We start from the raw sequence: 26,319 nt of genomic DNA on the forward strand, positions 1-26,319 counted from the left end.
TTTTTTTTACAAAATCATTTTAACATAATGACGAATTCGAATTTAAAATATTAATTTTGTTTACAATTGTATTTGTTTTTTAGATTTTTTTTACATTTGTTATTATAAATGGTTGTTTTTATAGTTTTTATGCTTTTATATCTTTATTTTTTATGCGCATGCAACTTTTAATATATATATATATATATATATATATATATATATATATATATATATATTTCATATTTAGAATTTTTTTTTTTATAAAATTTGTTTCCAAATTTATTACATATTCCTTTTCATACATGTAAGGTTGTATATACATATAATTAGTTGTGAGATCTATGTAGTATATGTGGTTATTAAAAAATAAAATAAAAACAGCCATGAAGATTTAAGAATTTAGAAAGTTTGAATATATAAAGAAAAAGACAAATATTTAACTATTAAAATTGAAGTGCTTATTTCTCTTTTTGAAGTTAAACACATAATTTAAATAAATAAACAATTAAAATAATTAGATTCAATTTAAAAATTTAGAAATTATAAGAAAAGTTGCATTAATAAATTTGATATACATTTATTATTATATTTATTACATTGAAATATAAGATAGAATTTAATAAAATAAAAAAAAAACCACAAAATGACATATGACATAACACATGAAAAAATGACAAGTGGCAGAAATGATTTTTATTCATTATAGTAGATAATTCTTGTTTACATATTCATTTTAACGAACAAAAAAAGTACTGTTATGTATAATTAAACCTAATTCTTATATAAATTATATATTTCCGAAATCATTTACATAAAATTACTTTTATTACAATATTTTTATCCTAGTTTTTATGCATGTTTTTTTTAAGTTATTTTTATTATATTTACTCCTTTTAGAATTTTTTTACAACCTATTTTACATATTTTTTACAAATTCATCCAAAAATGCATATAGCAACCCACATGTAAACACACTAGTTCTATACATTTTTTTTGTCTTCGAGTAAATTACAGAAATTGTCCTATGGTTTAGTTGAATTTGGAGGTTCAATCCAACTTTCAAAAAGTTTGATCGGCAGCATACATGTGTTTCCAAAGCTTACGGTTTTGATCCCTAGTCCATGTAAAATAGCTATATCTTACCTTGATGTATTATTTTTGCTTTTATTATCTAAATAATAAAAAAATGATTATTATAGTAATATAGTGGGCCACCACCTTAGCCATCTCCATTTTACTTTGTTTATCTCATATATTCTCGGTGACAACCATCGCTGCTAAAAAACCTCCGAAAACCTCCAACCCTTCGCTTAACATTTGTATGGCATTATGACGCTATTTAGTGCTGTGCCATCCACTGTGTGAAATAAAAATCGAAAAATTAGAAAAATTAAAATAAAACTAAACAAATTTGAAAAAACCAGCGGTTTGATTTTTATATTCTAGATGAAACAAATTTTCAAGTCCAGTTTCGTTTTTCTATATATTGAAAAAAAAACACAATACTCACACTAACATCATCATATGTATACGTTAATTTATTAAGTATGCTAAAAATTAAAACAATTAACATGTATTTGCGATTTCTATTGAAATTTTAAAAAAATGAGCGATACAGTCCACCTTCCTGCACCAGCCCAATTCACAGAAAGGCCCAAACGAGAAAGACGCCCACCTGCACGTTTATTGGATTAACCATTTGTGCTGCCCTACAATCTCTTGGGAACAGAGTCAATCAAACAGGCCCATGTTTTCCTTTTATTTTACTGCACAATTAGTTGTTTCCTTTGTTTACCAAATTGAAAGTAGTTGATACAGGGTCATTTTTTTTTTTGAAGTATTTAAGTTTTGTAATTTTTGTTGAGGGATATACAGAAAATTGCTCCAAAAATATTTTCTTTCTGCTTTTGAATTCATGGGAGATCACGACCGACTCGAAGAGGTCGCATCATCTGGTGCTTTCATTGCCCTCATGCCTTCTGCACACAAACTCAAGCTCCGTCAATGTAAAGCCATATCGATATCCGCACTTTCAAAAACAAGTCATCGCAGAACTCATGAAAGAAATGCTTCATGATGGGATCATCCAACCGAGCCAAAGCCCGTACTCATCGCTAGTTCTTTTGGTTTGAAAGAAAGATGGCACTTGGCGGTTTTGTGTAGACTACCGGGCTCTAAACGCCATCACCATCAAAGATCGCTTCCGATTCTGTCAGTCGATGAACTTTTGGACGAGTTACATGGACCTACCATTTTTCCAAGACCGATCTCCATGCAGGATATCATCAAATTCGGGTTGCAACGAATGACATCCACAAAATGGCATTCCGTAGCACTGATGGCCATTATGAATTTTTAGCTATGCCATTCGGCTTGTCAAATACACCATCAACCTTCCAAGCAGCCATGAATGATTTATTTCGTGATGCTCTACGTCGTTTCGTCCTTCTATATTCTTTGACGAGATACTTGTATATAGTCGTTCTTTGGATCATCACTATGAGCACTTGCAATACGTTTTCAAGGCACTCCAACAAAACAAATACCATGCAAAGTTATCAAAATGTGTTTTTCGTGTTACCACAATGAACTATGTGGGTCACATTATTTCTGCACTGGGAGTTCAAGCAGACCCAGAAAAAATTGAGTCAATGCAACGTTCGCTGACGCCCCACTCTTTCACCTCCTTACGCGGATTTCTTGGCTTGAACGGCTACTACAGCAGATTTGTTTATCATTATGCAAAGATTGCAACACCGTTCACAAACATCCTTAAACTTTCACAGTTTGAGTGGAACCAGCAAGCCGCCTCTACCATTCTAGCATACATGCCAACACAGGCAGGATCAATGCATCATTCTTTTGGCAAGGTTTAAAAAAGATGTAGCTGACTTTATTAAAAAATGCAACAAGTGTCAACAGTACAAAACCCCTACACACAAGCCGTACGGAACACTTCAACCGCTACCAATACCGACTCAGGTATAGGACGACGTGTGGATGGATTTCATTACGGCTCTCCTACCATTTAATGGCAAGACAACCATCTGGGTAATTGTTGATTGCTTTTCAAAGTTTGCTCATTTTATTGCGTTACCAACTCATTTCACTGCCGCTTCACTTGCCACAATCTTCTTGCATGAGATTTATAGACTCCATGGCGTTCCTAAGACCATTGTATATGATCGCGAATCAGTTTTTGTGAGCCGATTTTGGCACAAGTTATTTGATCAATTGGGAACCAAGCTCCTCCATTCAAGCGCCTATCACCCTCAAACAGATGGACAAATCGAGGTGATTAACCGTTGCCTACTATTATATTGATGATGCTTCGCAGGGGAGGAACCACATAGTTGGAAGAAGTACTTATATCTTGCCGAGTTTTGGTATAACACTTCGGTCCACGCGACAATTGGGATGACACCGTTTGAAGCCCTATATGGTCGACTAGTCCCAACAATTCATGATTACCGCACAAGCGATTGAAAAATCCATTCCATTGATTCATCATTGACAGAGTGTCACCGATTATTGGGGCTTCTAAAAGGCAGTGCCGGTGATGAGGCGGTTGCACCTGTGCACATGCATAGGGCCTTCATCTTTTAGGGGCCCGATTTTTCTAAAACAAAAAATACTAATATACTATATCAATTTTGGCCCAAAGTAAAGTCAGTGCAAAAATAGACAAATAGTCCACTAATAGGTCACGTAAGGCAGAAGGCGGCATAAGCAATGTGATAAAACAAATTCGTAAATCGTTATTCACTCATTCTCCTTCTACTCTAAGCCTCTATTCCTCTAAGCGACACAACAATTCCTCTAAGCGACACAACAGGTCAGCAACGACAGCAACATAAAAGGAGATTGACAACTCAGCCTCAGCGAGATAGGCAAACAACAACGACATCAATATTCAATGGCAGTAGTCGGTTTTAATCTGTATTCTGTAATCACTATTTGTCTAATCAGGTCGACAATCACTCAATCAGGTAAATGATTATATCAAATTTAAATTTACAGTTTATCAATTAGATAATTAAGCAATTATCTTTATCAATTACATTATATTGACAAATTTAGTTTTTATCAGTTTTAATGTTTTATCAATTATCTTTATCAGTTTTCCTTGAAATCTTGATTCTTGATTCTTGAATACTTGAAATCTTGAATGTTGAAATCATGAATGAATGTTGTCATTGTTGGAATCCTAAACTAACTCAAAAACTGAAAATTGGAATGTTCTTCCCAAAATACCCCTGGGTTATATTATTGATTCGATCATTCAATGATTCTTGAATACTTGAAATCTTAAATGTTGAAATCTTGAATGTTGAATCATGAATGAATGTTTTCATTGTTGGAATCCTAAACTAACTCAAAAACTGAAAATTGGAATGTTCTTCCCAAAATACCCCTGGGTTATATTATTAATTTAATCATTCAATGATTCTTGAATACTTGAAATCTTAAATGTTGAAATCTTGAATGTTGAATCATGAATGAATGTTGTCATGTTGAGTCATTATTCGTTTACTGGGTTATGTTTTTAGTAATTACTTTATGTTGAAAATTGAAACTAATGAACTTGTAGTGATGAAGTCTAAACAATCATCCGGTAGTCGAAAACGTAAAAGCGAAAACTAGATGAAGAAAAAAGAAAGGTAGATGTCGGTGCTCTAGATAAGTTTATACATAGACAACCTGTTGAAACACATGTTGAAGAGCACATTGATGAGCATGGTCACGAGTAAGAGAATGTTGAAGAGCAAGAGCATATAGAAGTAGAAGAGGCAGAAGAGCAAGAGTCTATTAAAGAGCTTGTTGATATATGTGATCCAAGAAGGTGGGAAAAACTTAATTATGAGGAGATTAAACTTTTGGTCGAGAAAGATCCTAAACGAGATACTAGTGTTATGTATGGTCCCTACGATAAATTTGGTAGACGCTCTTCTGCAACTTTATATACAAGAACTTTATCAAATTTGGAAAGTGTGATAGAGAATGTTTAGTATATTCGAAAGAGCTCGACAGGGTATTTTGTTTCTATTGTAAAATGTTTAGAAAAGGGATTTCGAAAGGTAAATTGGGCGATGAAGGTTATTTAGATTGGCACCATGTAACCACTAGAGTTAAAGAACACGAAATTTCCTTGGATCATCTTACAAATAGGAAAAAGTGGTTTGATATGCATAAGATATTGAACTTGAACGAAACCATTGATAAAGTTCAATACAAACAATTCAAGAAAGAAAGTGATTACTGGAAACAAGTCCTTTTGAGAATCATTGTAGTAGTGAAATTTCTTGCTAAACATAATTTAGCATTCCATGGATCAAATGAAAAGTTGTATCAATAAGGTAACTATAAATTGTATATTTTTTTTTGTTCAAATTACACCAAATACCTTTTTGTTAATTATTATGATTGATTCCACTTCTTATTTGTTAATTGTATGTAACATGTAATGGAAATTTTTTGGGTGTCATTGAAATATTGGAAGAGTTTGACCCGGTTATGAAAGAACATGTGCGGCGAATCACAAGTGATGGGCTTCATGTACATTATCTTGGGCACAAGATCCAAAACAAACTAATACTTTTGATATCTCAAGAAATTAAAAAAGAGTTATCAAGAAGATAAAGGAAACAAAGTACTACTCAATCATACTTAATTGTACTCCTGATTCAGGCCACCAAGAACAAATGACTATAATAGTAAGGTATTTACAGTTATCATATAATTCTGTTACCGTCGATGAGTCATTTTTAGGTTTTTTGAATGTTGATGATACCACCGGAAAAGGACTACTTGATATTGCACTTGAGGAGTTAAATTCTCTTGGTCTTGAAATTGATGATATGTGTGGTCAAGGCTATGATAACAAAGCAAACATGAAAGGAAAACAGCAAGGAGTGAAAAAGAGATTTTTAGATCTAAATCCTAGAGCATTTTACACTCCTTGTGGTTGCCATTCTCTTAATCTAACATTATGTGATATGGCTAACAAGTGTGTTAAACGAAATAACTTTTTTGGACTCATCCAACACATTTATACTATCTTTGCATATTCTACTAAGAGATGGTAAATTTTGAAAAATAATGTTTAAGCTTGGAGTCTTAAATCATTGTGTCAAACTCGTTGGGAAAGTCGGGTTGAGAGTGGAAAGGCTATTAAACTGCAACTTGTTAATGTACGAGAAGCTTTACTTCACGTTGAAGAAAAAGATAATGATGTTGCAATTGCAAGTGAAGCAACTTCAATAGCAGAAAAAGAACTTGGTGACTTTGAATATTTGTTATCAATTGTTATGTGGTATCAATTATTAAACCATGTGAATATTGTGAGTAAAAAGTTACAATCAAATGATATGCATCTTGATAATGCTATTACAGAAATAAACATATTGATTGGGTACTTCAAGGATTATAGAGAAACTGGTTTTTCAAAAGCGATGGGGGAAAGCTAAGCAGATTGCTATTTAAATGGGTGTTGATCCAATATTTCCATAAAAGCGTTTGATTCAAAGGAAAAAAAGGTTTGATGAGAGTTCAAGTAGCACATAAGTTTCATTTACAGCTGAAGAGAATTTCAGAGTCAATTATTTCTTATACATTGTTGATCAAGCTATTTCTTCTTTTGAGACAAGATTTGAACAATTCAAAGAGTATGAAAAAGTATTTGGTTTTTTATTTCCATATAATTTGAGGGGAATTGAAGATAAAGATCTTAAATCTTCTTGTCATCATCTTGAAAAAGCACTCAAGTTTGAAGAAAGATCGGATATTGATGCCGAGGAACTTTATATAGAGTTGAAATTATTTGAGACATTGGAAACCAATGAATTTAACAGCCATGTAGATGTTTTAAAGTTTTTGAAAAAACTTGATTATTTCCCAATGCATGCATTGCATATAGGATTTTGTTGACTATTCCAGTAACGGTGGCATCAACAGAAAGGAGTTTCTCAAAATTGAAGTTTTTGAAATCTTACTTACGCTCCACAATGACCCAAGAAAGACTTAGCGGTTCGGCGATGATATCTATCGAGAACAAAATCTTAGAGAGTATAGACTTCGAAGAGTTGATCAACCAATTTGCAATCAAGAATGCTAGGAGCACTTCACGGGTAGTCGGTTAGCGTTGCGATATGTAATTACTTATTAAAATACTATGATTTTGCTATGTTTATTGCTAGAATGTTTATCGTCGTTTTAAAAAATATCAATTTATGTAATTTAATTCGTTACACGTTAATGCCTAAGGGCTTTTTTTTCCATCTCGTCCCGGGCATTTGAATCCTCAGGACCGGCCCTGCTTAAAGACACATTAGAACGTACACGCCAACGGATGGTTGACCAGGCAAATAAGCATCAGAATCACAAAAATTTCCCTGTGGGTGATCTCGTATACATACAACTTCAAAAGTACCGACAAAAGAAGACAGCCACAAGAAATCTCACAAACTCGCAAAGCGTTTTTATGGCCCTTTTTGCATTTTGGAGCGTATTGGGGAAGTAGCTTACTGCTTAGAGCTACCAACAGGCTCAAAAATACACCCAACCTTCCACGTTTCACTTTTACATCCTTGTGTGGGTGAACATCAGATCTCGTTGCTCCCTATTGATGAGGCTAATCAAAATAATGAAGTTCCCTTCATTCCAGAAGAGATTTTGAGTATTTGACTACAAAAACCAGCTGGCAGTTATGAAATTTTGGTTAAATGGTCAAATTATGACATATCAGAAGCTACATGGGAAAGATTGGGAGAATTTTGTGAAGGCCACCCCGAACTATAGAGCCTTGAGGACAAGGCCGTTGTCCAGCAAGGGGGAGTTGATATAGTCCACCTTTATACTCCAGCTTAATTCATAGAAAGGCCCAAACGAGAAAGACGCCCACCTGCATGTTTATTGGATTAATCATTTGTGATGCCCTACAATCTCTTGGGGAACAAAGTCAAACAACCAGACCCATGTTTTCCTTTTATTTTACTGCACAATTAGTTGTTTCCCTTGTTTACGTAATTGAATTCCTAAAAAGTAGAAGTAGTTGATAGTGAGTTGGTTTCTTTCTTTTTTTGAAGTATTTAAGTTTTGTAATTTTTGTTGAGGGATATACAGAATATTGCTCCAAAAATATTGTCTTTCTTCTTTTGAATTCTTGGGAGTTCACGACCGACTCGAAGAGGTCGTATCAATGAGCATGCATGTACATCTTATATTTTCTTTTAGAAAAGTATCAATTTTGTTAAATTTTATTAACATGGTTAATGGAGAACTCACAAACAAAAACAAAAACAAAAAATGAACTTTTTGTTTAGTTTTGGTTGTAGTATAAAACCAAACCGAACCATGTTCATTCAATGTCATCAGTGGCGGATCTAAGATTTATATAAGTTGGGGGCACAAAAATATATTCAAATACCAAACTTTTTCTGGTTGGGTCACACTATATTAACTACAGACTATTAGTTAGTAATTACAAATTCTAGAAAAAGGTATAAAAGTCATTTTATTTGAGTTGGGGACAATTGCCAAATAGAAACAAAAAAGGGATGATTTTGGGTAATTTCCAAAAAATGGACTAAAGTTTCAATTATGAGCAGAATAGGGACAATATTTGTAATTTTCTTGATTATTTATTGTTTTGCAATGATGATAACCCAATATGGGACCTAATAAAAAAAATTTATTTTTATTTATTTATTTATTTTTATATCAAATCTCAATTCATCATGTTTAGAAATTTCCCATCCATGGGAGCACGTGCCCCCACTCATCTCTACATGTATCCGCCCCAGCCGGTCACCTATAATTTTCTGAAAGTTACATTAGATTTTTTGTAGTTTGAATTTGAATTCAGTTTATTTTTTATCATATAAAACAAAAAATGAACAACATTCCACTTTTCTATCGTCCTTCTTCTTGAGTAATAGTCATTTGATTAATCTCCGATTTACTCTAAGACGATGGCAGCCTTTCAATACTTCTTTTCGACACAAAAGCCGGTTCTTTAGGTTCCGGGAGGCTCTCAATATCCATCCCCAACATTAAAACTACATTCACCATTGTTGGCCGATCTCGAGGGTCTTCTTGTATGCACAATAGCCCAACAATCATACATCTCAACACTTCAATGGAATTGCATGATTCCGCTAATGCCAAATCCACTAATTCCAATGCCCTTTTCGCTTTCCACAATTCCCACGCCTGAAATGCATCCAAAATTAGTTTTATAAAAAATGTTAACACAAAAAACGGGTTTAAGAAGACTCACATAGGATATAAGGCTAAAGGCTTGTTGATTATGATAATAACCCGTGTTTCTTTTCCCACTAATAATCTCCAATATAACTACTCCAAAACTAAAAACATCGGATTTTATCGAAAACAATCCGTCCAGCGCGTATTCGGGAGACATATAGCCGCTGTATAATAAAAACTCAAAATTTTTTAAACATAATAAAATCTCATCAAAACCCAAATAAGATTATAATATTTTTTTATCTACAAAAATAATATTGTAATTTAATCGAAATCGTGAAATTCCTTTAAAAATATTCGTGTTATTAGAAATTGCTTAAATAAAATGGGTTATATACAAATTTTCATTCCATTTTCTGATGGAATGGAAAAAGAACGGCTAAGAAATGAAAATTAAAGAATTGAAAGAATTTCATTCCTACATGAATGATTTAATCTTTCCATTCCATAAGACAAAAACGACATTTTTTTTCATTCCTTCTCCGATTCCAGCATACCAAAAACACTACCTAGAATTACATAAAATTTATTAGATTTGAACACACGATTTAGATTAGTACTTACTAGGTTCCAACAACTCTGGTGGTATTATCTTCAGTCTCTCGGCCTTTAACTATCTTTGCCAAACCAAAGTCTGAAATCTTGGGATTCATATCTTCATCTAATAACACATTACTTGCTTTCAAATCTCTATGAATAATCCTCAATCGTGAATCTTGGTGAAGATACAAAGGTCCTCGAGCAATCCCCATGATGATATCAAACCGTAAATCCCAATCAAGACACATAGAAAGGGTCTTAACTGCAAAAATCCCATTAAATCCCAGGATTTTAGATTTTAGAGTTAAAGTTGTTCACAAAATGGAAAAAGAGATTGAGAAATATGTGAAACTAACCAAAGATGAAACGGTCCAAGCTTTTATTTTGCATGTATTCATAGAGTAGTATCATTTCATGATCCTTCATGCTGTAACCTAATAGCCTAACAAGATTACGATGTTGAAGTTTTCCAATTAACAAAACTTCATTTTTGAATTCCTTGAGCCCTTGTCCAGATTGGCTTGCAAATCTTTTCACCGCCACTTCACCTAATCCAGGGAGAATTCCCTAAGATAATGACCAACAACATATGATTAACTCTCCAAACTCCATTTTTTTATACATAATTAATTTCCCTTTTGCAGTGAGAGCAACCTTTTACCAAGTTAAACGTCAAACATGTTGGTGATTTGTTATCATCAAGGTTATTTAAGTGTAATGGGATTACTTTGTTGACTAAAAATGATCTTGATAAATATTAAACAAGTAAGGAAAGTGTGGAGTATACACTTGTTTAAGTTTGATCAAGTATCAAAGTATATTGTCATTTAGGGGCGAAGCCCCTGAACGAACGGGGGTCCGGGGGCAGCGCCCTGGGAGCGGGGTCCAAGGGGCGGCAGCCCCTGGCGGGGTCCAAGGGGCAGAGCCCCTGGGGTCGAGTTGTATTAAAAATGCATCAGAAAATCCAAACTTTGAATATTTGACCCGATTTTGACTTAGCATTAATCCTTATACAAAACCCGGATTTATAACAGTTTGACTGTTGAGAAAAAACTGTTATATGACAGTTTTGACAGTTTTTTCAGATAAGGAAGGTTTATAACCAAATTTTAGTCAGTTTTCTGGTACTCACGAAATTACACCATCTCATTCTCTTTCTTTCTCTCTAATTTTCTCTGAGTCTTATCCAATTGAGGATTTGGGAGTACCACCCAAATACTTCGATTTGAAAGTGATTATCACGATTCTCAGATTTCCAAGTGCCACTAAACCATATTTCTAACAAAACATTATTCATTGATTCCCATGAAAGTTGCAAACATTTACATGGTATTGATTTGGATTCATAAGATTTCTTTAGGTGTGTATTCTTTGGAATAAGTCCAACAATTAAAGTCTCTCCTTTGGGAATCTCTTCCTTTAATCAAAGATCATATACGATTGTAGACACAATAGTTTTCCTAAATAGCTTCTAGTATCTTTAATAAATATGATACTATGGCTATATTTTGCATACTAGTTGAAAAGCTAACCGATAGCTGAAAAGATTGTTCTTAGCTGAAAAGATAACTGATAAAAAGTGACATTTGGTAAAAGATAGATGATAAAAAATAACATTTGGTAAAAATTAGTCGACAAGTTAGCATGGAATATATAAAATGACATAAAAGGGGATTTAGAAGAATATTTTTTTTATAATTAATGAAGGTTATATTTGGGAAAATTTTTAAAAAACTTCTGAAAAAACTAGTTTATAAACTACTTTTTTGTTTGTCAAATATGACAACTTAAAAGGAGAATTCTCTATAAAATAAAAAGAGGATACGGCAATCGATCGATACATGGTACATGAGCCTTGTGGCAAAGGGATTTTAGCTACACATATGGCATATACTCAATACTTAAAAATCTCCTCACTCGTAGTTAAGTTGAATCCAGATGAGGTTGGCAAAGGATTAATGAGGAGTTGTATGGGGTCATATTGCCACTTTTGTAGCAAAATGAGATTGGCAATTACATCAACTCAAGATGAAAAATTCCCCGCTTCATGGTAACATTGATGAGGAGATGTACACGATTCCTTCAAGATATACATAATCTAACAAGACCAAAGTTGTTTGCAAATTGGAAAGGACATTGTATGGACCAAAACAGTTACCATGGGCATGATTTCACCTATTTAGTTTAGTTATGTGTGTGTGTGTGTATATATATATATATATATATATATATATATATATACATATATATATACATATATCTTCTCTATTCTAATAAAAGAATAGTTTTAATCTCCTTTTGACATGTGTCACCCAAATACAACTCCTCATTAATATTAAGCCACTTGTCAAGGTGATATATTAGACAATAGTTCAAAATTTAAATTTACTTTTTCTAATTATATGTTAAATTTGAAATTATAATAACTTTAAAATTTTGATATATCTCTTAGTTAATATTTTATTTAAAATAATTGATTAATAGTTATGAGTTTTTACTATGAAAGTTGAATTAATTTTATAACTCGTGGTTCACACGGGTTATAAACTAGTATATATATATATATATATATATATATATATATATATATATATATATATATATATATATTGTTTCCAAAGTAACTCTAACCACCACAAAGAAAGGTGACAACAATACTCTGTGGGGATGATATGATATATCAAGGCTACAAGAACAATAACAATTCTCTGTTTAGAAATTGAAAATTTAGGAGCGGAAGCTAATTTACGTATGTCATACTTGCTGGATATTGCTTACGTGGCAAGTCATTTAATGCATAATTTTATATGATATGGGGGTCATGATTAGAATCCTTCGCCATCTAATAAACTCATCACCAATAAGAAAACTAATGCTCTTCACTTGGCAGGAAATATCTTGTGTACAAAGTCTATGGAAGAGATGCAAGCTAGAAAAGTACAATTTGACAACACTTACATGATATGAGTATTGCTAATGTGTGACTTGGAATTTAATTACCCCAATGAATAACCCGAAAAGAAGTGAAGAACTCAAATGATGATTTATAAGGGATAAGTGTTTGGAGTAGTTAATCCTGATTTACTTGTATTTACTTGTATATGGGCTTGACCCTGTAGTTGCTAAGGTTTAGAGTTATAAATATTTGAAGTTAGAGATTCCAATGTAATCACTTTTGAATCAGTCAAGTGATAGAAGGATTTTCGGTTCCTCCCATGGACGAAGGTCATCCTTATGTCGTTTTATTGTTTTCTTTTGCCTTCTTGCGTATCAAGTATAGTTTGCTTATAAGCTAATATAAAGACTTGTTACCTTGTAAACAGGGCCGAATCCTCCTTGTCCAAGTTTATTTGCTGGTGAAAAATAGTCCGTGGCAGATAATATGGCTTTGAATTCAATGAAAGGTACATCGATTCCTTTTCTTTCTTCTGCACTTAATATCCCTGGATCTACCAAATATCTAACATTTCTTCCATTGTCTTGAAACTCAAGTTCAAAATTTTTTCGGTTCTCTTCTCTGCTTCCTGACTTAGCCACATACATAATATTAAATAAAGAACACCAAATACCCTTTGAGTTAAAAAGAAAACAAGCAAAGCATTTATACCTTGTCTTTTCACCCTTCTGTAGAATATACTGCCAATGCTGCAAAGAAACACAAGACCGCAAAACCCTGAAATGATTCCTGCGATGGAAAAGATTTTTTTTTTTTTTTTAATATTATATACAATGAAAGGATAAAAAGACAAGAAAACTGGAAGTTGGAATTAAACCAACTTAAGGTTACCTGCTACTAGCACTTTGGTACTGATTTTTGCAGCATTGTTAGGAAGATCTGAGGAAGAAACTTTGATGTTGAGTGGAAATGTCCTACTATTAGAATCATTAGAAACAAACCGAAGTGATACATTATTCATGTTTTCATTGTTCCAAAGTCGACATATGTTCAAGATAAAAGTATACGCATCACAACTGCAGTCATCCAAGCATGATCTTCTGCATGCTGACTCATCCAATTTCGATTCCGTAGTTTCAGATACCGGAGTATCAGTTTGAAGAAATGTGGAAAGATAACTGATAGGGATATAACCTTCGATGAACCCATGTTTTTCTTCCTTCATTCCACAATTGAATTCCGTTCTTCTCACACACCCATCAGAGAAATCACTTAGATTCCAATCATTCAGTGATTTAGGCACAAAAGCAGTCAAGCAACTACAGAAAGGTAATTCGGTTTGACTACAAATACCAAAAGGCCCACAAAAAGAAAACACCTGACATTGTGTTGTAGGTTGAGACCAAAACATATTCCATTGAGCTGAAGTTTCCAAGTATGACAGCTGTCGAATCTGCCCTGTGACGTCCATGACGAATCTAGAAATAAGTGAGTCATTATATAAAGAATATGTAAAATAACTCTCGTTTTCATTGTCAACGTAGCTGAAGTTATAGATATAATTCAATCTCATTTCAGGTAAGGAGCTAAAGATTCTACCATTCCAAGATCCACTAGCCCAATACTCTACACTTCTATTCCATTTAATCACATACTGTTTCTCATCTTGATCAACCTCTAAAGAAAAGGGACCCATTGCAGGATCTTCTGTACTTTTCCATGAAGTGATAATCTGCTTAGTATTTGTACGCTTGTTGTATCCCAATTTGCCACCAGGCAAGAAAGTATCGGTTGGATGATCAAAACTTTGCCAAATTGGTGTGATTGAACTTGAACTCGAATTATATCTCAAAACTAAATTACCATCATCAAGAAGAACCACTGATGCAGAGGTTGTGGGTGTAGGTGTTGGGGTTATATTTGTAGACCAAATTTGGGTGTTTGACTCATTTAAGAGCACTAAGTTACCATTGACAATTTGTAATTTAGAAGACAATGCATCGGAGATGGGTGTCTCTCTATTTGCTACCCAGACTACAGTTTCAGGAGTTGTTCTGACGTTCTTGTACCAAATTCCTATGTAAAAATTGGGAGACTGACCTGGTTTAAAGAAACCCATTTCGAAATTTCCAGCATCAGAGATAAGGGTCTGGAATCCAGACAGAACTTGATTCACAGCTAAAGTATTATTAGTTCCTGATGACAGAGAAGGAATGGAAAACAAATAGAAAAAGAAAAAGAAAAAGAGATGACGAGAAGCTATTATAATCATGCTGATTACAATATTATGATCAGCTTCTTGATATTCTGATTCCCACAAATTATGAACACCACACTTTTACAACCATTAAAAAAGCATAAGAAGGTAAGAAAAAAAATATGAACTACTAATCACCGAAAATTCAACAATAGAATTGTCAATTTCAGTCTCCCTATTTTATTTCGTTGACCCAGTCTTCTTCATCAAAACTTAACCTTTACATTTTTCAACATTGATTTCACTAGACCAGGCAATGGGGCGGGGTTGGAGCGAATCGACCTTGATCCAAACCCTTTTAACAAATTCCAAAATCCGATCCAAACCCGCTCCGTAACCCGCAGGGTTTTGAATAATCAAACCCGTATCCTTATCTACCGAATCAGTAGATATCTAAACCCGCCCCGTAACCCGTAGGTTTTTTGAATAACCAAACACATTTTACTTAAATCATAAAATCACATTTATTAAATAAATAAAATGTTGATTTAGAAAACACATTATATACTCACAGACTTTCGATTGGAATTAAAATCATTATCGTAGTTACTTCCGATTGGTTTTTGACCGTCGATTGCATTGATAGAGAATAGGAATTACAAACTTTGTTCCGGTTGATAAATGAATTTATTGATTTATAAATGAAATTGGTCATTACATGATGAAATATAAATGAAATGACATCATAATTCTTGGGAGAATACTGGAAGTCTAGAAGTTGAGTCCTCGAGTTCTATGTAAAAACAATTTAGTTTTTGGCATTTTCTCTATGAACTTTCGATTGGAATTTAAAGTAAACTTTAGGCGGTATAAACTATAAATGTATGATTCTAAAATTTATAGGGGGCGGGTTATAAATGGAGCGGATCGGTGATGATCCATACTCGACCCTTTTAATAAAAGAGTTAGCGGGTATGGGTCGTTAACGAGTAAATGGATCAAAAACTATGCTCCAAACCCGTATAATTGTTAAGGGTTTGGATCGGAGAGTCAAAACCCACTCCATTGCCAGGCCTAGATTTCACACCATCATTTAACCATTACACATTTGTCCCTGATTTCAGTATTTTTATAAATTTGGTCCAAACATTTTTATAGCTTTTTTTCCCCACGTTTGTTTGTTTTTTTTTTTTTTTTTTTAAATATTTTAGAATTTACTTTTTCTATAGAACAAAATTTCATAAATGGCCCCTGTACTTTCAGCATATATTTGGAAAACGTTGCACAGGTGATCAGTTTCAAAATTCTGTTAAGAATAGGGATTAAATACTTCTGAAATGACTTTACATTTTTTATTTTCTTTAATTTATTGGCATTAATAAATATCGCAGGGACCATTTCTGTAAAAATCTAATAAACCCTTTGGCCATCAGCCATTCATCCCAATCGGGACCATTCTTCCCTCTCCCGCTTTTGACACTCCATCATCGCCATCTTAGTCGCCAGCAACCACAACCTCTAACCCCCGCCGCCACTCCTCCACCCCTGCACCACAAAGCCACCGCCATCCCCACCCCTGCCACCCCCTTTTACGCTACAGTCGGCAAAACAGGAGTCCAATTAATAATCAACTCAAACCTTACTGCATAGTTCATGTCCTACAAATCCGATCCAACCCCAAGAACTAAATCGATTCAAGGTTCCATATTGAAAACGAAGAGGTGTGTTTCATAAATTTCATCAAACCACATGATTGGTTGGTGATGATGGATGAGAATGGAATCGATTTGAAGTCGTAGGAAATGGCATACTTAATTAGGGATGCTGAAAACAAAGGAAGTGGTTCAAGAATGGTGTTTTGCATCAAAAGGGAAAACGTTTCCTGCAGCAGAACGCCACCACCATCCCTACCCTGCTGTCTCCTTTGGGTTTGAGGGGATTTTGAAAATTGAGCCTAAAGGCTAATCAAGCATGATCATGGAATGTAGTGACTCATTCCCTTACCCTATCAACTCTGTTCCTAATATTTGTGATTAGGTGATTTGAGAGAAATTTCCAGACTTTCAAGGTATCTTTTTAATCCAAGTCCGTGATTATTTGTCTTACTATGCATTGTAGTACAATATATGATTGGTCAAGCTGTAGGCTGTAGCAACTCATCTATGCAGGGGGGTTTCTTTGCAGATACGAAATCCAACATTGGAAGAGTATCATATTTAGCAACTAATCTTATTCTATGCAAGAAAACCTTCTCATCCGCATCATGTAGTTGGAAATAGGGTGAAGGTGAAATGTGAATTGTATTAAACTTAAAGATGTTCTTTGCAGGTCATGAGGCCATTATAATCTATTATGATAAGCTTTGAGGGTACTATTATATATAATTAAATCCAACTCTTATTTACATTAATTTTTTTAGTTTGAATTTGAATATGTTTTTTATTATATAAAACAAAAAATGAAAAAGATTCCACTTTTTCTATCGGCCTTCTTCTTGAGTAATGGTCAATTGATTAATCTCTGATTTACTCGAAGTCGATGGCAACCGATCGATACTTCTTTTTGAAACAAACGCCGGTTCTTTTGGGTCCGGGAGGCTCTCAATATCCATCCCCAACATTAAAACCACATTTACCATTGTTGGTCGATCTCTAGGGTCTTCTTGTATGCACAAAAGCCCAACAATCATACATCTCAACACTTCAATGGAATTGCATGTTTCCACTAATGCCAGATCCACTAATTCCAATGGCCTTTTCGATTTCCACAAACCCCATGCCTGAAATGTATCCAAAATTAGTTTTAAAAAGCAAATGAAATGTTGAAACAAGATGAGAGTTTAAGAAAACTCACATAGGATATAAGGCTAAAGGCTTGTTGATAGTGATAATAACCCGTGTTTCTTTTCCCACTTATAATCTCAAGTATTACTACCCCAAAGCTAAAAACATCGGATTTTACCGAGAAAAATCCGTCTAGCGCGTATTCAGGAGACATATAGCCACTATATAATAAAAACTCATTGAAGAATATTAAACACAATAAAAACTAATCAAAACCCAAATAACATAATAATAATTTTTGTAGTTATCTAAACAAACAATATTGTAATTGAATCAAAATCATGAAATCCTTTTAGAAAATATTTATGTTATTAGAAATTGCTTAATCAAATGGGTTATATACAAAATTTATTCCATTCTATGATGGAATGGAAAAAGAACAAGAACAGCTAAGAAATGAAAATTAAAGAATTGGAAGAATTTCCTTCCTACAAGAATGGTTTATTCTTTCCATTCCATCATACAAAATGAACATTATTTTCATTCCTTATCCAATTCCATCATACCAAAAACACTACCTAGACTTACATAAAATTTGTTATTAGATTTGAACATAGGATTTAGATTAGTACTTACTAGGTTCCAACAACTCTAGTGGTATTATCTTCGGTTTCTCGGCCTTTAACTATCTTTGCCAAACCAAAGTCTGAAATCTTGGGATTCATATCTTCATCTAATAACACATTGCTAGCTTTCAAATCTCTATGAATAATCCTCAACCGTGAATCTTGGTGAAGATACAAAAGCCCTCGAGCAATCCCCATGATGATATCAAACCGTATATCCCAATCAAGACACACAGAAAGCGTCCTATCTGCCAAAAATCTCATCAAATCCCAAGATTTTAGATTTCAGAGTTAAAGTTGTTCACAAAATGGAAAAAGAAATTGAGAAATATGTGAAACTAACCAAAGATGAAACGGTCCAAGCTTTTATTATGCATGTATTCATAGAGTAGTATCATTTCATGATCCTTCATGCTATAACCTAAGAGCCTAACAAGATTACGATGTTGAAGTTTCCCAATTAACAACACTTCGTTTTTGAACTCCTTGAGCCCTTGTCCAGATTGGCTCGCCAACCTTTTCACTGCTACTTCACCTAATCCAGGAAGTATTCCCTAAAATAATTACCAACAACATATGATTAATCCCCAAAATCTATTTTATTCATAATTAATTTCCCTTGAGCAGTGAGAGCAACCTTTTACCAATTTAAACGTCAAATATTATTCTAGATTCCCATAAAAGTTGCAAACAATTACAAGATATTGATTTGGATTTATAAGATTCATTTAGTTTATGTATTATTGGGACCAGTTGTGTTGGAATAATGGTGTGTTTGGCAAAACTAGTTGAATGCTGTATCTTTTATTTGTGCAAAAGTGTTAGGCAAAAATAGTTGTTAGTTTTTAAAAGTGTGAAATTAGATAAAACACAAAAGCTAAATGCTCCGAAAAACGACTTGAATTAGTTTTTGGATTATGAGTTTTTTGTTTAAAATAAAAGTTTTCACTCCTACCGTTGAACTAACTTCTTTATTTTTTATTTTTTATTTTTTCAGTTTTTTCTTAAGACTAAAAGCTAAAAGCTTTTAAAGGTCCGTGTCGAACACGCCTAAGTCCAACAATTAAAGTCTCAGATTTAGGAATCCCTTCCTTCAATCAAAGATCAAATACGATTGTAGACAACACAATAGTTTTCCAAAATAGCTTCTAGTACCTTTTATAAATATGGTATTATGTTCTATGGAAGATATAGAAGAAAAATATGGGATCAGCAAAAAGGTCTTTGGCTCCCTGTTTACTTTATCAAAACAGAGAGCTAGATTTAGCTCAGCATCAATGGCCATCCTTGATAACCCCACAACATGTTTCAAACTATGTGTCTATTGAAGATCTAGACTTTCACTCAAACACCCTATATAAAAGTCAAAAGACATACAAGAAAAAGTACAATTTGACAACAGGATATGAGTATAGTTTGCTAATAAAGCTAAATTCAAGACTTGTTACCTTGTAAACAGGCCCAAATCCCCCTTGTCCAAGTTTATTTGCTAAAGAAAAATAGTCCGTGGCAGATAAAATGGTTTTGAATTCAATGAAAGGCACATCAATTCCTTTTCTATCTTCTGCACTCAATATCCCTGGATCTACCAAATATCTAACATTTCTTCCATTTTCTTGAAACTCATGTTCAAAATTTTCCCCATTATCTCTGCTTCCTGATTAAATCACATACACTAATTAACATTAAATAAAGAAGACCAAATATCCTTTTATTTAAAAAGGAAACAAGCAAAGCATTTATACCTTGTCTTTTCACCCTTCTGTAGAATATAATGCCAATGCTGCAAAGAAACACAAGACCACAAAACCCTGAAACGATTCCTGTGATTGAAAAGAAAGATTGTATACATTACATGGGTAAAAATGACAAGAAAATGGGTGATTAAGATTAAACCAGCTTAAAATTACCTGCTACTAGCACTTTGGTCTTGATTTTTGTACTACTGCTCTGAAGATCTGATGAAGAAACTTTAATGTTGACTGGAAATGTCCTACTATTAGCATCATCAGAAACAAATAGAAGTGATACATTATTCAGATTTTCACTGTTCCAAAGTCGACATATTTTCAAGATAAAACTATACGCATCACAGCTGCAGTCATCCATGCAAGATCTTCTGCATGCCGACTCATCCAATTCCGATTTTGGAGTTTCAGATTCCGGAGTTTCAGTTTCAAGAAATGTGGAAAGATAACTGACTGGGACATAACCTTGAATAAACCCAGGTTTTTCTTCCTTAATTCCACAATTGGATTCCGTTCTTCTCACACACCCACCAGAGAAATCACTCAGATTCCAATCATTCAGTGATTTAGGCACAAAAGCAGTCAAGCAACTACAGAAAGGTAATCCCGTTTGACTACAAATACCAAAAGGCCCACAAAAAGCATGCACCTGACACTGTGATCTAGGTTGAGTCCAAAAGAGATTCCACTGATCGAGACTTTCCAAGTAGGTCTGCTGTTGAATCTGCCCAGAGACATCCATAATCAGTCTTGAAATAATTGATGGATTATATAAAGAATATGTAAAATAACTCTCGTTTTCATTGTCAATGTAGCTGAAGTTAAAGATATAATTCAATCGCATTTCAGGTAAGGAGCTAAAGATTCTACCATTCCAAGATCCACTAGCCCAATACTCTACACTTCTATTCCATTTAATCACATACTGTTTCTCATCTTGATCAACCTCTAAAGAAAAGGGACCCATTGCTGGATCTTCTGTACTTTTCCAAGAAGTGATAATCTGCTTTGTGTTTGTACGCTTGTTGTATCCAAACTTGCCACCAGGCAAGAAAGTATTGGTTGGATGATCGAAACTTTGCCAAATTGGTGTGATTGAAATTGAACTTGAATCATATCTCAAAACTAAATTACCATCATCAAGAAGAACTGCTGATGTTGAAGTTGTAGGTGCTGGGGTTAGATTTGTTGACCAAATTTGGGTGTTTGACTCATCTAAGAGCACTAAGTTACCATTTACAATTTGTAATTTAGAAGATAATATATTGGAAATGGGTGTATCTCTATTTGCTACCCAGACTATGGTTCTTGTTTTGACTTTCTTGTACCAAATTCCTATGTAATAGGTGGAAGACTCACCTGGTTTAAAGAAACCCAATTCAAAAGTTTCAGCAAGAGAGATAAGGGTCTGGTTTCCAGAGAGAGATTGATCCACGGATAAAGTGTTAGCTCCAGATGAGAGAGAAGGAATATAAAACAAATAGAAAAAGAAAAAGAAAAAGAAAAAGAGATGAGAAGCTATTAGAATCATGCTTTATTATGTTTAGCTTCTGCATATGTTGATTCCCAGAAGTAATGAACAGCATAATCAGACAAACTTAAAAGGCAAAACAAATAGTCAACTGAGGACTTGAGAAAATTGATTATTATATGAGTAGAGCATAAATGAATCATTCAATAAGTCAATGCACACATCACATGGTGTTTTTTAAGGCTTTTATTATATATGTTTGTCATTTCGTCAATCAGTATGTCTCCATCTCCATCTTCATCGTCACCGGTCTTTTAACAGAATTATTAAAGAAACAAAAATTATCAGCCAAATATATAAAAGTTATAAGAAGATAATAAAATCAACCAAATACTAATTAAAGAAAATTCAACCTTTTGGTTGCCATTTTCATACTCTTTATTATTATTATTATTTTTTTGACCCAGTCTTAACATTCGATATATTTTCTCTTTATATCACTAAAACTTCATAATAACAATACAAATCATCATAAACAAAAACTAAATTATAAGGAATGGGATTAGGCTTTGTGAACTGTCAAAGATCACTCTTGTTGTATTCCTCATTCAATTTCATATTTCCAACCGAATGGTTTGTGCAATAGGTTTTTTCAATTCATTATTTAGTCTACATTTTCGGTATATTTTTCAATTCATTATTTAGTCTACATTTTAGGTAATATCAATTCATTATTTAGTCTATATTTTTGTTATTATCATTACATCACTACAATAGCAATACGTTTTCAAATATGGTTCCCAATTACACATCAATAATTAATTTATATTTTTAACAAATCTTTGATCTATTTATAGTATCTAATAATTCAATAAAAATATTTAACTCAATTAATTTTTTCAATATTTAAATAGTCTTGTCATTTACCATCTCTGCCATTAGATGCAGTAGCCGGATGGTGGTGACAGTGGTCGGAGTCGACCAGGGACAAGAATTCTTCACATTTGATAACCCAAACATCCTGATTTCATATTTCTATCAAAAGCTCTAAACCTAAGTTGAAATTGGTACATGGAAAACATGAAGTTGATTGGAATTCTTGATATGGGATATTGTTTGAAGTTATGAACCTTGATTGATGTTAAGTTGATATTATAAGGGAAACAAGAGTATGTAAGTTGATAATCAAAGGGTTGGATATATTTGACTATTATATGAAGTCAAACAATTACCTGAAACCAAAACTGCAAACCGTAAGCATGGAGCTTAGTGAGTTCCCCCAACACACCACATAATAACATACTGCTAGGAATATCTGGGTGCCCGACCTACCCTGTCAGGCATATCTGGGTGCCCGACCTACCCTGTCAAGCATATCTGGGTGCTCGACCTACCTTCCGGTTTATTTCAACCAGTTACGGGGACTATTTCACCCCTACCACTACCACATAATACATACCATAAACATACAGTCATACATAACTATGAGCTATACATATCATTCACATATCATAATCAAATAAAATGCTATGTGCCAAAACATAGTCTTGCCATTATGCCACGGGCCGCCACGTGGTCTTTGTTGCCAAGCCGGGGGCCACCCCCTGGGTCTTATAGACAAGTGCCAAGAGCCACCTCCTGGTCTTCCATGCAAGTATCACAAAGACAACTAGCATATATATTATTCTACTTAGCTTATTAGCATACAGTGTGCCAGGAGCCACCTCCTGGTCTTTCATACGTATTGCCTAGGGCTAACCCCCAGGTCTTCCTAACATACATAAACTAAATGGGCAGGCATTGGAGCCTTAGACCCGTACAAACAGTGAGGAGACTCACGTCGCACTGCTGGAATCCCGCGAATAGAGCTGTGGCTGCTGGCTGATAGATTCCCGAATCTGTCAACATCAAAATAACACCCAATTAATAATTGGGTTCCAACTCGTAACCATACGTACATACTTGGGGTAAATACTACATTACCCCTAACTTAGCTTTATCAAATCCCAAGGCCCAATCAAAAGTCCCAAAAGTCCACTATGAGTCAAAGCCCAACATATGGCCCAATTTTCCAAACTGGGCCCAAACCTTTGCTTGGCCTTATTCTAAGGCCCAACCAAAAAGTCCAGTCCAACATTTGGTATTTCTAATGGCCCAAAATCTCATAATCATAAAGGCCCAAACTATGGCCCATGTATGGCCCAATTTTCCAAATTGGGCCCAAACCCCTTACATGGGCCTTACCCTAGGCCCATTAAAATTTTCTAGCCCATTTGCTTGTTCTTGGATAGCCCATTATTATCCCAATCACCAAAGCCCAATATAAAGGCCCAACTTAAGGCCCAAGTGAGATTAGGGTTTCATATAAAATGACAATTAGGGTTAAGTGTTTCTCACTTAACCCATTAAGGACTTAATCCATTAAGTCCCACATGGCCTTAGGTTAATTTGCAATGATTATTAATTAATATTTTAAGTTCATTAAATAATTCCGATGCGGTCCCGATAAGTCCCAAATTAGGGTTTCATGGCGTTAGGGTTTTCCAAACCCTAATTAGGGTTTCCAACTCATATTAGCCCAATAGGCCCAATAGCTAGGTCCTTTGACCAATTTGGGTTCATTAGGCCCATTATGATATCACTAGGCCCATTAGGGCTTCATTGGGCCCATTATGATTCCACTAGGCTCATTAGGGCTTTATTGGGCCCATTAGGGTTTCGAGCATCCCAATCGAATCAACACAACAAGGCAAAGCACACCGCCACCCGACACGGCGACCGGTGGCAGCAGCCACCACCTCACGGTAGAGGTTTTGAGTTTCTTTCCATTATTCCATTTTTGTTACAATTTACAATGCCAATCTCCAAAATAAACACACACACACACTAATGCTAAATACACACACAACCACCCTTGTGGTGGCCGGTGGTGGTAAGTGGTGGCAGCCACCACCTCACGGTGGTAGCGGTGGCTTTTACGACCAAACCAACTACACATACGACACACACTATAACCGAAACGAAACCCACACATTTTCTGTCTTGCAAACAGATCCAGCTACCCAACTGGTGGCTCCCAGCGGCGACAACAGCGATACTAACGTCCACAGCGGCGGCACAACGGCGGTTGCAATGTATCGGCGGAAAAGGAAGGGCGACGACGACTGTAGGGCAACCATCGATTGAACGACGGCAGCAGTACACGCATTATCGTTTCCCGACTCGCACGACAACGAACGTGACTGCTTCTCCGATCATGGCGGCTCTCCGATCGCACACATCGTCTCCATCAGCAGGTTGCAGTGGCTGCACTTCGATGGCAAGGTGGCCGCTAGGCGGCTTGGAGCACACAATGCTGGAATATTCCGGTGCTCCTCCGACGATCTGTGACCTCGACAACGGAGTAGCGGCGGCCAAAAGGTGGCGAAGGGATGATGGCGGCAAGCACGAAATCAGTTTCGCCGGTCTCCAACCGGTACAGCTTCACTCGACCTTTCTCGGTGGTTATCCACGGTTAGACACGTCGTCCGGCAGTGGTGATGACATCCCGATGGCGAAGTGGCTAATGGAATGGTGGCGGCGGCTGGATGAGAAGGGGGAGAGGTGGCGGCTGCTGCTACCGTTTAGGGTTAGGGTTGGTATTAGGGGGTGACGGGTTTAAATACCCCGATCCCCTTAACTAGTTTTCCATAATGTCAAAAGTAGTACCTCCTCTCCCCATTTCTATAAAAATAAATCCAATATTTACCATTTAAACCCTCAGTATTAAAATCCATTACAACTTAGGTATGAAATTTACCAAACATCCCCTATCCTCTAAAATCTCTTCAAATGAAGTCCCATAAATTCCCATTTAGTCCCTGCCTTCATAAATACTTACAAAACCAATCCGGAATTATATTTTTAACCCCCAATCTCTTAAATTGTGGCATTTAGCTCCTCGAGACCCACACCTTGCTATATAATTATTGATTTTAGGGCTACTATACAATCATTAATTTGTTTATTTAATTATTAAATAAACGGGGTGTTACAACTCTCCCCCACTTAAATTACATTTTGTCCTCGAAATCATTCCTTACCATTTCTTATGCCCCATACCACTCAAGTAATATGGTTACCATCCTGAGTACACCCTAGCTTTCCCAGGGTAGCCGTGACCAATCTTCGCAAAGCCCTAAAATCCGCAGGTGAACGAATTCCTCGCAATGAGTTCACATCTACTCCGTCTAAAATCTGTTGTCTTGAGATGGTCTGAATCCCTGACAGACCACTCATACTGAATCATTATTGTTGAATCCAGTCCGTTTATCCCTCAACTGACTACTTAACTTCTGATAGCCTGTGGCTCCCACTAGAAAAATTAAATCACAGACCCAATTATCCCTGCAGGTCATTTAGTATAACCCAAGCAATCTATTATTCCGTCCGAACTTGCAACCTAAACACAAATACTAATACTGCCAATCGCTGGAACCGTCCAAACATTAAACTGCCTGAAGTAGTATGCTGCCACATGGCTGCTTGCCAAAATCTACCGAGACCTCCCTGGTCTCAATTCGTTCACCAATCATCTGAAATACCGGGTTCCGGCCCGGCTGCGAAGCCAAAGGACTCCCCACTTAGTCGCCTCACACGACTTCTGAACAAAATCCTTCTCTTGAACTAGTTGCCACTAGTTATCATGCCACTGCGACTCTACTACTTTCTGATCTAACCGATCGGGTCCATGCGTCGAATCCTGTCCTCATCAAATCCAAAACTAAAAGTGATTGCTACCTGACCAATGGTAGCGTTATATCACGAACGACC

The 26,319-nt window shown here is 35.1% G+C and overlaps 2 protein-coding genes, 1 long non-coding RNA gene and 1 pseudogene across 4 annotated transcripts; 2 read left to right on the top strand and 2 right to left on the bottom strand.

Moving 5' to 3' along the window:
• Window positions 1-5,684: 5,684 nt before the first annotated feature.
• On the top strand, window positions 5,685-6,909 carry LOC145163815 (uncharacterized). Its single transcript, XM_079082569.1, has 3 exons — window positions 5,685-5,973; window positions 6,091-6,420; window positions 6,560-6,909. The coding sequence occupies exons 1-3, from the start codon at window positions 5,685-5,687 to the stop codon at window positions 6,907-6,909; spliced, it is 969 nt and encodes a 322-aa protein (XP_078938695.1).
• A 1,983-nt stretch (window positions 6,910-8,892) lies between these two features.
• LOC145163816 (G-type lectin S-receptor-like serine/threonine-protein kinase At4g27290) lies at window positions 8,893-14,954 on the bottom strand (annotated as a pseudogene). The gene is made up of 7 exons (XR_013739744.1): window positions 13,574-14,954; window positions 13,394-13,471; window positions 13,099-13,235; window positions 10,143-10,353; window positions 9,811-10,048; window positions 9,260-9,410; window positions 8,893-9,192 (listed from the first exon to the last, which is right to left on the bottom strand). The product of XR_013739744.1 is annotated as a G-type lectin S-receptor-like serine/threonine-protein kinase At4g27290 (transcript).
• Window positions 14,955-16,312: 1,358 nt separating this feature from the next.
• Window positions 16,313-17,238, top strand: LOC145166169 (uncharacterized). Its single transcript, XR_013740418.1, has 2 exons — window positions 16,313-16,947; window positions 17,064-17,238. It is a non-coding gene; the product is annotated as an uncharacterized LOC145166169 (long non-coding RNA).
• On the bottom strand, window positions 17,230-21,607 carry LOC145166167 (G-type lectin S-receptor-like serine/threonine-protein kinase At4g27290). Its single transcript, XM_079085094.1, has 7 exons — window positions 20,199-21,607; window positions 20,034-20,111; window positions 19,737-19,945; window positions 18,632-18,842; window positions 18,299-18,536; window positions 17,733-17,883; window positions 17,230-17,658 (listed from the first exon to the last, which is right to left on the bottom strand). Exons 1-7 carry the CDS (start codon window positions 21,565-21,567, stop codon window positions 17,359-17,361), a joined length of 2,556 nt encoding a protein of 851 aa, XP_078941220.1. The 5' UTR covers window positions 21,568-21,607; the 3' UTR covers window positions 17,230-17,358.
• Window positions 21,608-26,319: the final 4,712 nt, after the last annotated feature.

Source organism: Lactuca virosa, chromosome 3, assembly GCF_052849685.1.
Source record: "Lactuca virosa cultivar CGN04683 chromosome 3, Lactuca_virosa_CGN04683_v6, whole genome shotgun sequence".
NCBI lineage: Eukaryota > Viridiplantae > Streptophyta > Magnoliopsida > Asterales > Asteraceae > Lactuca > Lactuca virosa.

What these genes read in the sequence shown, in the direction of transcription:
- LOC145163815 (XM_079082569.1), top strand. Translation starts at nt 5,685, where the DNA reads ATGACTATAATAGTAAGGTATTTACAGTTATCATATAATTCTGTTACC. An exon ending in TTCTCTTAATCTAACATTAT is followed by an intron (nt 5,974 to 6,090) that starts GTGATATGGCTA and finishes ATAATGTTTAAG; the next exon opens with CTTGGAGTCTTAAATCATTG. An exon ending in CAAGGATTATAGAGAAACTG is followed by an intron (nt 6,421 to 6,559) that starts GTTTTTCAAAAG and finishes TTTCATTTACAG; the next exon opens with CTGAAGAGAATTTCAGAGTC.
- LOC145166167 (XM_079085094.1), bottom strand. Translation starts at nt 21,567, where the DNA reads ATGATTCTAATAGCTTCTCATCTCTTTTTCTTTTTCTTTTTCTTTTTC. An exon ending in CTTGGACCGTTTCATCTTTG is followed by an intron (nt 18,537 to 18,631) that starts GTTAGTTTCACA and finishes GATTTTTGGCAG; the next exon opens with ATAGGACGCTTTCTGTGTGT. An exon ending in CCTTTAGCCTTATATCCTAT is followed by an intron (nt 17,659 to 17,732) that starts GTGAGTTTTCTT and finishes GATACATTTCAG; the next exon opens with GCATGGGGTTTGTGGAAATC.